The 11,491-nt window shown below is 43.3% G+C and overlaps 1 protein-coding gene and 1 pseudogene across 1 annotated transcript; both read left to right on the top strand.

Moving 5' to 3' along the window:
• Window positions 1-1,222: 1,222 nt before the first annotated feature.
• On the top strand, window positions 1,223-2,713 carry LOC129481561 (centromere protein U-like; annotated as a pseudogene).
• A 7,189-nt stretch (window positions 2,714-9,902) lies between these two features.
• On the top strand, window positions 9,903-11,185 carry LOC134731301 (putative GED domain-containing protein DNM1P34). The gene is made up of 3 exons (XM_063638493.1): window positions 9,903-9,911; window positions 10,001-10,138; window positions 10,913-11,185. The coding sequence occupies exons 1-3, from the start codon at window positions 9,903-9,905 to the stop codon at window positions 11,183-11,185; spliced, it is 420 nt and encodes a 139-aa protein (XP_063494563.1).
• The last annotated feature ends 306 nt before the right edge of the window (window positions 11,186-11,491 follow it).

Below are 11,491 nucleotides of genomic sequence, written 5' to 3'. Positions count from 1 at the left end.
AGCACTCCCGTTTCTCTCAGTCACCAGGGCTCCCTGAGGACTCCCACCCCGTACTGCTGTAAAATGGCGAGCCACTTTGGAAGGCAATTTCCTCATATCGAACAACATTTTAAATGCACATGCTCTTTGACCCAGGAATCTCAGTTATAGGAAATTCTCTAGATGTAATCAATGACACATAGACAGGGCTCAGGTGATGTAGCATTGTTGAATAACAGCAATGTCTGGAAAAACCTGTATTTCCACTGGGCAGAGCGATTGCTTAAAGAAACCAACAACTGTCCATTTATAATGGAATATTCTCCAGTCATTGGAAAATAACACAGTGTATATCTGTGTGCTAAAACAGATAAATTGATGCAGAAAATAAACAAACAGAAACCAAAGATAAGGTGCTACAGGTAAGTGTGCTGGGGCCTCACTGTTTGCCTACAAAGCATTTACTTGCAACATTAATCTAATTTATCAGTGTGGGTTATATTAAGGTAATTATATGGTCTGATCTTTAATCTGTTTAAATATAACACTATATTGATAGTTTCCTTTTTAAAACTCCTAGTATAAAAGTTACCTGATCATGTAGATATTGTTCTTTTCATACAATCATGGTTTCATTTTGCTATTTGCATCTCTTTTTACAGGTGAGATTGAATTAAGCTTTCTCCTGCCTTGCTCTCCCATCTGGTTTTGGGGCCAGGGTTTTGCTAGTTATAAATTGAGTGGCCATGTGTATTTTTCTATGCTGATGAACAATTTTGGTGAGTCGGGAACTCTCTGTTCCTTGCAAATTTGCTTGCTCTCACCCAGCAAACCACCTGGGGCTGGTGATTTTGCTTTTGTTTTTGTTTTGAGAAAGGATCTGGCTCTGTTGCCCAGGCACCTGCCACCAAGCCTGGACAACTTTTGTATTTTTTTCAGAGATGGGGTCTCACCATGTTGCCCAGGCTAATCTGGAACTCCTGAGCTCAAGTAATCTGCCTGCTTCAGCCTCCAAAAGTGCTGGGATTACAGGCATGAGCTGCGGAGCCTGGCCTGGGGCTGGTGATTTTTAGCCCCGTAGTTATCAACCGGGTGGCGGGGAAGGATTTGTTCCCCTGACTGGGGATATTTGGGAATGCCAGGGGATATTTGGATTGTCATGATTTAGGGAGGCACCACTTGTCTCTAGTGAGCAGGGCCCAGGGATGCCGCTACATACCCTGTAGTGCACGGGACAGCCCAGATGGCCCCAAGGCAGCAGCAGGCTCGGCCCCACAGACCTGAGGGTGCAAGACGTTCAAAGAACACTTTAGAAGGAATACATTCCATGAAAGATAAAGCTGGTCGAAAGTGCAAGCCTATTGACGTGTTCGATTTTCCTGATAATTCTGATGGCTCAAGCACTGGCAGGCCGGGTGAAAATGAGAATGATGAAGAACCTTATGAGACCTTTGTTCAGACAATTCTGGAAATGAAGCAAGTGAAATCGAATCTGTAACAATTAGCGCAAAAAAGCCAGGAAGAAAGCTCAAGCCCATTAGTGATGACTGAAAGCCCATCAGTGACGAAGAAAGTGATACAAGAAGGAAAGTTAAATCAGCAGAGAAAATAAATACACAACGACATGCGGTTACTCCAACTACAGCCTCTTCAGAACTTTCAGAGAAACCAGCTGAGTCGGTCACTTCGAAAAAGACAGGACCCCTTAGTGCCCAGCCCTCTGTTGAAAAAAGAGAACTTGGCAATAGAAAGTCAGTTGAAAACTCAGAAAAAAGGGAAGATGTCTCGTGACAAAACGAAGAAATCAAGAAGTAAAGCCGTAGGCTCAGATACTTCCAACAATGTGCACATTTGGCGTCTAGAAGGAACGAAAACCAGTGACATCATGGAGTTGAATATTGTTTTGCCTGAATTTGAGAAGACCCACCTAGAGCCTAAGTGAAGAAACTCAGCCACGGAGAGATGAAACAGTTTGTCCAAGGTCACACATTTTCATCCAGACACTGATAGTCTTCCACTGACTTTATTAGACTTTGGAAAGTGGACAAGATTTGACAGAGGAAGGAGCACTGGGAAAGCTTTCTGTCCATGGTTTCTGTGTTAGACTGTAGTGCCCGGTTCCTTGGGCATGAGTCTCTGAATGTTAGCCAAGCATACATTTGATCCAGTAGTTCCCAAGACTTGAATGGCTTGATGAATTTCAGCATTTATAAGGCATATTCTTCTGTGGATGTCACCACTAATTATTCATTGTGCATTGTATTTCAGAGATTTTTATTTCCTACATTTTAAACTGAAACTCAGAATCTTTTACACATTCATAGTTTCAGAGCCAAAGCAAGTCATCTAGTTGGCCAACCCCGGTTCTTCACACTCGCTCAGCGTACTTAAAGCCTCAGTCTCACACACGTTAGGCTGGTACAGTTTATTATACGTCACTTATTTTTGTTTTAGGTTAGAGCCACAGCTGAAACAACTACAAACAAAATATGATGAATTTAAAGAGAAAAAGTCTTCCCTTAGGAATGCAGCATATTTCTTATCTAATTTAAAACAGCTTTATCAAGATTATTCAGATGTTCAAGCGAAAGAACCAAACATAAAGGAAACGGTAACTCCAATTTTACTTCTTACCGTGCTTCAGAAGATCACTGCGGGAGGGCATTTGCATCCTAGAGTATCAGAAGCTTTGGGGAAAGACAAATGCAGATACAGAATTACAGAGTCCACCTAAAATAGTATCACCATAAGCCAGTGAAACTTCATTATATCAGCACTTTTCTTAGCTACTTAATGAAGGCTGGAGGAATAATGCCCAGAATCGCTGATTTGTGTAAGGTATTTTCACTCGGACAGCTGAATTTCATCAAGGGAAGTTTATATTCTGTGTATAAATCTCAATTAAAAAATCACACTCTGCTTTATTATAATTTTCATCCATATAAGACCACTCAGCCATGTTTGAACGACCAACCTCTTCTGTTTTGTCTAGCCCATGCTCAGAGCATATTTTGCATATGAAAAACAAGCTATTTTCACATATAAATGGTAGGTGTAATTTTAGAAGTTAAGAAACAGGCCAGGCGTGGTGGCTCTCACCTGTAATCATAGCACATCGGGAGGCTGAGGCAGGAGCATCCCTTGAGCCCAGGAGTTCAAGACCAGCCTTGGGTGATATGGTGAAAGCCCACCTCTACTGAAAATACAAAGACTAGCCAGATGTGGTAGTGCAGGCCTGTAGTCCCAGCTACTCAGGAGGCTGAGGTGGGAAGATCGCTTGAGCCCGGGAAGTCCAGGCTGCACTGAGCTGTGATCGCACCACTGCACTGCAGCCTGGGTGACAGAGCAAGACCTTGTCTCAATAAAAAGGTAAGAAACATTAAAAAGGAATATAATGTGAAAACAAATTTACCGTTTTAATACATTTGGTAGTTGCTTCTGGATTTTTACTGCAGATTTTGCTACTGTTAAGCCATCTGCCTCAGATTAATAGAAATGTTTAAGTTCTAGGGAAAAAAATGTGTATTTGTATACCCTTTATAATTTTATACAAAATATGTATAGTAATTATATGTAATGTATACATATTTTATGACCAGATTTGTATTCTTCACTTCTAAATTCAATATTAAGGTTTTGACACTGATCTAAGTTAATTTTCCTGAGCCTAAGGTATGTTTACATATTAGAAATCATGAAATAGAATGCTATTAAAGGTATTTTTTAAATTACCTAACTAGTCCAAAGCTTATGATTTGGAGTTTGGTTACTAAATTTGGGGAAGTTACCTGTAGCATTGATTTAGCTTGAGCATAACACTTTGGTTAAAAGCGAGGTTTAGTGTCTCTGCATTGTCTGGAACACACCTCTACACCTCTGGATGAGTATCCTGTTCTTGGAGTGACCTCAGTGCCTTTTTGCTCTTCTCTTGCAGTAGCTGTCCCTCTTGCCTTATTGAGTGTAGATATTTGGGCATATGTCTTACCTCTAAACTAAACATTTAGTGACAAATGTGAGTTCTTACCCTTTATCCCTCCCTAGAGCAGGTGCCCATGGAAGCTCGAACACATCAGCTTGTCAAATATTTGTATAAAATTCCCTTATAATTTGTGTGACAGCTTCTCTGCTGTCATCTTGAAAACATGATATTAAACAGCAAACTATCAAAGTATGATAAAATTCTATAAGGGGACTTTAACCATACACCCTTAGATACAATTTGCTGCTGGAAGTCTGACTTTGTTAATTATTTCAAAATCATGAGTTGGGTATTGTGTTCTATTTTATATTGGGCTTGTATTCTAATTTTAACTTTAATCATTAAGAACATTTGGATTGGCAATCTTTGAGACAGTTAATTGATTGTCCTAATAATTTCTTGAGATGGTTAAAAAAAAAAAAGAAAAGAAATTCTTGGTAGGCAAAAACTGTGACTTTGACATTTTACTAAGCATTTTTTGTTTTGTTTTGTTTTGTTTTTGTTTTGTTTTTTTGTTTGTTTGTTTTTTTGAGATGGAGTCTCGCTCTGTCGCCCAGGCTGGAGTGCAGTGGGGCAATCTCAGCTCACTGCAACCTCCGCCTCCCGGGTTCATGCCATTCTCCTGCCTCAGCCTCCCAAGTAGCTGGGACTATAGGCGCCCGCCAGCACACCAGGCCAATTTTTTTGTATTTTTTTAGTAGAGACGGGGTTTCCCCGTGTTAGCCAGGATGGTCTGGATCTTCTGACCTCATGATCCGCCCGCCTCGGCCTCCCAAAGTGCTGGGATTACAGGCATGGGCCACCGCGCCCGGCCTAAAGTAGGGAATTTTAAGCGTATCAAAATGGGAGGCCAGGGCAAGTGGCAAAAAAAGATGGAGTAGGAAATCTACTTTAGGTAGTGTGCTGTTGCCGTCTTCCTAAACCTTCCTCAACCATGCTCATAAACACCTCCATGGGACTCCTGCCTCCAGAGTGAGAGGCAGGTATTGAAAGGAGAGTGAATGAAAAGACTAAACTCGATCATTTATTTCTTACTTATGACCAGATTTATCATCTGAAGTAATAATGCAACAGTTATTGTATACTAAAGCTGTTCAACTATTTCAGCCAACAAGAAGTGTCACCCTAGCCTGGCCAGGTTCCAGTTCTAAGGACGTCTGTACTAGACTACAGCTTTATGTGGCTAATGGGAACCATCAGTCTGTTCAAATTATGAGATGCTGGAAGGAGAAAACCATTCTCTTTCTTAAATTTTTATGCGGGTTTTTAAAAATGAGTGAGAAAAAGAAGCAATTACTTACATTCAAATTCCTGAAGTCTTCATTATAGTCAAGGGCATATCCTATAACAAACTTGTCTGGAATTTCAAATCCAACAACTGGAAAGAATCATAAGTCATCATTTAGATACAGAAAACATCACTTTTAAATCTAATACTGGCAAATGTGCCTCTCTACAAATATTCTCTAAGCAATTATAAGCCATTTCACATAAAACTCTTTTAGCTTAAAGATGGTTAAATGATTGACAAAAAAAGTAATTCACTTACAGTCTGGCCTATATACAACAGTTCGTGGGGTCCTTTTCACCGGCAAGCTGTTAGTTACAAAATGTGACATATACAGACAGACTACGGGGCATTATAAAAGAGAAGACTAATGTTTCTAAACACTGTTTCATTTCGTCTGTGCTGAGTGTACGATGGTCACTGTTAACACACCCAAGAAGAGACTATGAGATGGAGAGTAAATTATGGGGATTAGCAGGAAGGGGCAGCAATGTGTTGACACTGCAGAAAAGGGCCTTTGTTGATCACCTGGAACCTGAAGGACAGTTTTGAGAACTGCACCCTGACTACCCATGTGTCCATCGAAGGGGATCTAATCAGGAGGATGAATGGGTAAAGAGTGTCAATGAGCAACGATGAAAAGATAAGGGTTCTCAGTCCAGGAACCTTGGAAATACAATCCCTAAACTGTAAAAGGGTGTGGGAGAGGTGAGCATCACCTTTCATCACAACATTCTCTGTTTTTAAAGAGACGAGTCTCGCTCTGTGGCCCAGGCTGCAGTGCAGTGGTGTAATCACAGTTCACTGCAGCCTTGACTTCTTGGGCTCTAGCGATCCTCCCACCTCAGCCTTCTGAGTAGCTGGGACTACAGGTTTGCACCACTTCGCCCTGGCTGCATCACTACTTTTAATAACTGGCTTACAAAGAGGAACATTAGGCTAAACAACTAGCTTGCCAAAAGAACCCGTATTTATTTTTGAGAGCAAAAGCTGCAGGTGGTATAAGTCAACTCTACCAAAAGCTAATTTTATAACCCAAATGCTGCCTGTTGAAAAATATTCAGCCATTCAAAAAAATTATGGAAGCTGCTTTGAAAGCCTTTACAGATGTTAAAGGCAGTCTCAAGAAAACTTATGCTTTCATACCTTCTAGATAAATACATGTGTTTAAAGAGCTGGAAAGGGCCTAAAGTGATTCTCAACCTGGACTGCACATCAGAATCACCTGGGACATTTAAAAAAAAAAAAAACTCAGGATACCCAGGCCACGGACCTGACCAATTACATCAGAATTGCTGGCGATGAGACACAGGCATAGGTTGTCCTGGTTGTTGTTTTTAACGCTCAGGTGACTCCAATGTGCAGTCTAAGTAGAGAACCACTGACCTCAGCCATAGGCTCAAGGGATCATCTAATCATGTCCCTCATGACATTCCAGCAAATGGATAGAGGTGACACTTCAATCCCATTTCCATTTAGAAAGAACATAAAGAGCCAATCACAGCAAAAACCTTTCCCTCTACCTAAACTCAGAAATGCTCCAGAAAATGTATCACTAAACTCAGTGCAATCTGTATTAGGAGTTCAGGAGAACTCAGCAACTCCTATGCCTACAGATCTGAAGGTTTAATAAAGCTCCATCGCTAAGGCATGACTAGAGTTGCATCTGAAGCATTTACATACTGTAAATGGGTAACCGCTCCTAAGAAGATATATGCAAATGGCCAATAAGCAGACAAAAACATGTTCAACATCATTAGTCATCAGAGAAACACAAATCAAAACCACAGCGAGATACCACATCACAGCCACTAGGATGGCTATAATAAAAAGACAGTAACAAGTGTTGTCAAGGATGTGGAGATATTGGAACCCTCATATATTACTGGTGTAAAATAGTACATATACCTTATTAAACAGTCTGGCAATTCCTCAAAATGTTAAACATAGAGTTACCATATGGCCTAGCAATTATATACTCAAGAGACCTGAAAACAGGTATTCAAACTTGTGCACAAACATTCAAATCAACATTATTTATAAGAGCCAAAATGTAGAAACCCAAATGTTTACCAAGAGATGGATAAACAAAATGGGATATAGTCATACAATGAAATATTATTCAGTCAAAACGAGGAAGTACTGATACACGCTCCAACCTGGATGAACCTTGAAAACACTATGCTAAGTGAAAGAAGACAGGATATTGCATGAGTTCATTTATACGGAATGCCCACAATACACAAATCTGTATGGACTTTCTGTAGAAAGTAGATTAGTAGTTGCCAGGGGCTGGGAGAAGGGAGACTGACTGCTAATGGGTACAGGGTTTCTTTGGGTGGTGATGAAAATTTCTAAAATGAAATGGTGGTAGTAGATGCACAACTCTGCATATACCAGAAACCACTGGATTGAACAAATTTAAAAGAGTGAATTTTATGGTATGTGACTCATAGTTCCATAAAAAAAAGAGTATGTTTACAGTTCCAGAACCAGCTACATATATAGTATGCTAAAAATCTTACCATCTTCCCTACATTCTAAAAGGCACAATTAAGCAGCTAGCTAGCTGCTCACTACAATGAGATCAATCTCATTATAACCATCGGTGAAACAGTGTTTAGAGTTAAAAATATTTTTAAATATATTATCTCCTTGACTCACAGTTTCCCTGAGAAAAAGATGTTAACAATCATTCCGCTCTAAAGATTCAGGGAAATATGGAAGAGTTTCTCGGTTAAGTGGCAATGAAATGCCGGACTAAACTCCCACATCCATGTCTGTCTCACTTTACCGCTCTGCCTAGAACAAGAAAACAGGCACTGGGTGGGAAGAACCTTAGAAGTCATCTAGGCCATGCATTCTGTCTCTCTTTTTTTTTTTTTTGGAGACAGAGTCTTGCTCTGTCGCTCAGGCTGGAGTGCAGTGGTGTGATCACAGTAGAACACTTATTCTCAACAGAGGCGGTATCACCTCCAAGGAAGCCAAAACTAATTCTCAGCAGGGAGGGTGGAAATCTTAGACATTACAAGATTTGTGACCCTCCAAAACTCAATCGTACCCGACAATCTTATTCCTTAGTGTTGAATTTCTCTCTGAGTATCCTACAAGCAGCACTGATGTGGAGTTCATGGAAGATACATGAAATGTGTGCAAGATCAGTGCTACAAAACTATGGCGAATAGATGACTTGGGTCAACAAATGACCCAAGTATTTTTTGAGCATGTCCTACCTGTGGCAACACAAAATCTCTCTCTCATGAGCCAGTCTGTCTCAATTCCACAGCATATACCAGGAAAGAACAACAAAAGCATACCCAGAGGATTAAAGTCTATGCCATGGTAGGATGACATTTAAAACCCTAATGAGCAGCTAGAAAAATAAACAAGTGCACTGATAAGTTTCTATTAGGTTGGTGCAAAAGTGATTGCGGTTTTTGCCATTTCATAGGATAGTACTTAGCGTCCTACAACACGTCACTTATATACTCTCCTACTGCCTGTCTCAAATCTATTTAAAAGAAAATCTGGCCAGGCGCAGTGGCTCACGCCTGTAATCCCAGCACTTTGGGAGGCTGAGGTGGGCTGATCACAAGGTCAGGAGATCGAGACCATTCTGGCTAACAAGGTGAAACCCCATCTCTACTAAAAATACAAAAAACTAGCCAGGTGTGGTGGCAGGTACCTGTAGTCCCAGCTACTCAGGAGGCTGGGGCCGGAGAATGGTGTGAACTCGGGAGGCGGAGCTTGCAGTGAGCCAAGATTGCACCACTGCACTCCAGCCTGGGTGACAGAGCAAGATGATTCCATCTAAGAAAAAAACCCTCAAAGGATCACTCATGGTCAGCAACTATATGCAAAGAAATAAGAAAACCTACTAAAAACGAATAAATTTCCCGACACATCTAGCCTACCAAGATTGAACCATGATGAAATCCAAAACCTGAACAGACCAATAACAAATAATGGGATCGAAGTGGTAATAAAAAGTCTCCCAGCAAAGAAAAGCCTGGGACCTGATGATTCACTGCAGAATTCTAGCAAACATTTAAAGAAGAACTAATACCAACCTTACCCAAATGATTCCAAAAATAGAGAAGGGGGGAATACTTGCAAACTCATTCTACAAGGCTAGTATTACCCTGATAACAAAATCAAAGATACAAACCAAAAAAGAAAACTACAGGCCAATATCACTGATGAATATTGATGCAAAAATCCTCAATAAAATATTAGCTAACAGAATTCCACAACACATTAAAGTTGGGGCGCAGTGTCCCAGGTTCACTCAACCCTTCCCATTTTCCTCTCTGTGTGTGTCTACTTTGCCGTGTTCCCTGGTGGCAGCAGTGGTGGCAATGTTGGTGCATGGGCTTCCCAGGACAAGGAGAAAGTGAGTATGCCCTTTTCTTGCCTCCTGCCAGGCATCTGCAGCCTGGCATGAGCTCTGGCCAGGTCTCCAAGCAAGGGACCTAGAGATGTTCTTTTCCAATTTCTGGATTGGTAACTTGAGGCAAATTCGGGGCACTAGAGTCAGAACTAAGAGGAGACTGAATCAGGAGAGTCTGGGGTCCTGAGAGGCAGAGACCTGAAACCATCTAGAGCGTGTGGGGAGCTGGGTGCATGTTCAGGCCAGTTGCTTCTCTCTGTGCCTCAATGTTCCAGGTACCCTTGGAGGGGCTGAGATCCTAGGAATTCCTGGAGCCTGGCTGCATGGCCTGGCCACCCTGATGTCCTTGTGTTCTCCATGACAGGACAGCAAGGCCGAGGAGAATGGCTCGGACAGCTTCGTGCACTCCATGGACCCACAGCTGGAGCAGCAAATGGAAATCACCCAGAACCTGGTGGACTCCTACATGGCCATTGTCAACAAGACTGCGTGGGACCTCATGGTTGGTGTCGCGCCCAAGACCATCATGCACGTCATGATCAACAATGTGCATGCACCGCCTCATAGGAGCAGGGGGCTCCTGTGGCACTGGGGATGCAGGTGGCCATGTTGGCCTGGGGGAGATGCTGACCAGCCCTATGGGACCAGGTCCAGGGAGGGAGGCACAGTCCAGACCAGAGCTGTCTCATAGAAATATAACGTGGGACTGGGCACAGTGGCCCATGCCTGTAATCCCAGCACTTTGGGAGGCCAAGGCAAGAGGATAGCTTGAGCCCAGGAGTTCGAGACCAGCCTGGGCAACATAGTGAGACCTTGTCTCTACACAAAAATTTTAAAAATAGCTGAGCTTGGTGGTGGCACATGCCTACAGTCCTAGCTACTCGACAGGCTGATACTGGAGGATCACTTTGAGCCCAAAAGGTTGAGGCTGCCGTGAGCAGTGATCTTGCCCACTGTACTCCAGCCTAGTGACAGAGCAAGATCCTATCTCCAAAAAAAATTTTTTTTAACTGAGTACACAGGTGTCCTGGTGCCATGATAGGTCCTGGGTCCCCTCCCAGATCTGTGACCTTGGACAGGTGACTTTTCCTGTGGACCTCAGTGTCCCTATCTGAGTGAGAAAAGGGCGGTGGGGAGGCAGATCTTTGAGTCTAAGTGGTGTAGAAGCCATACTCAGGGCTCCAAGTCCAGCACACAGTCCCAGCAGGGCCCAGCAGGAGGCCAGGGCAGCACAAGCATCAGATCCCAACATCCTTCCCTCTTTGCCCACTCTCAGACCAAGGAGTTCATCTTCTCAGAGCTGCTGTCCAACTTGTACTCACGTGGGGACCAGAACACACTGAGGGAGGAGTTGACAGAGCAGACACAGCGGCGCAACGAGATGCTGCGCATGCACCACGTGCTGAAGGAGGCGCTCGGCATCGTCGGTGACATCAACGCGACCACCGTCAGCACGACCCCCAGGGCCTGTGGACGACTCCTGGCTTCAGGTGCAGAGCGTCTTTGCCGGATGAAGGAACGAGGGCTGGCCCCCACCCCCCATGGCTGAGCCCGGGGGCTCTTGGAACAGGCTCCATGCCCAAGCTGGCAGACCTGGGTGCTCTCTGGAGCTGTCAGAGAGCTCGTGGTTTATGGTGTAAGGGCTGAGAGCCTGGAGGGGGTTGTGTGTGGGGCTGTACTCTGAGGTGGCCAGAGGCCTAGGATAATCATCCTGGGCACACCGTACCTGTTGTGCAGTCTGAGTTATGCTGCCAGGGCAGGGCATCCAGCTCCCAGCCTGGGAGTGCTGAAAGCCAAATCCACTGCAGAGCAGGGGTGATAGTCAGGGTCCCACCTCCTCTATCTGCCGGCAATC

This window comes from Symphalangus syndactylus, chromosome 5 (genome assembly GCF_028878055.3).
Source record: "Symphalangus syndactylus isolate Jambi chromosome 5, NHGRI_mSymSyn1-v2.1_pri, whole genome shotgun sequence".
Taxonomy (NCBI): domain Eukaryota; kingdom Metazoa; phylum Chordata; class Mammalia; order Primates; family Hylobatidae; genus Symphalangus; species Symphalangus syndactylus.
This window is presented reverse-complemented; position numbering and strand designations above follow the sequence as displayed.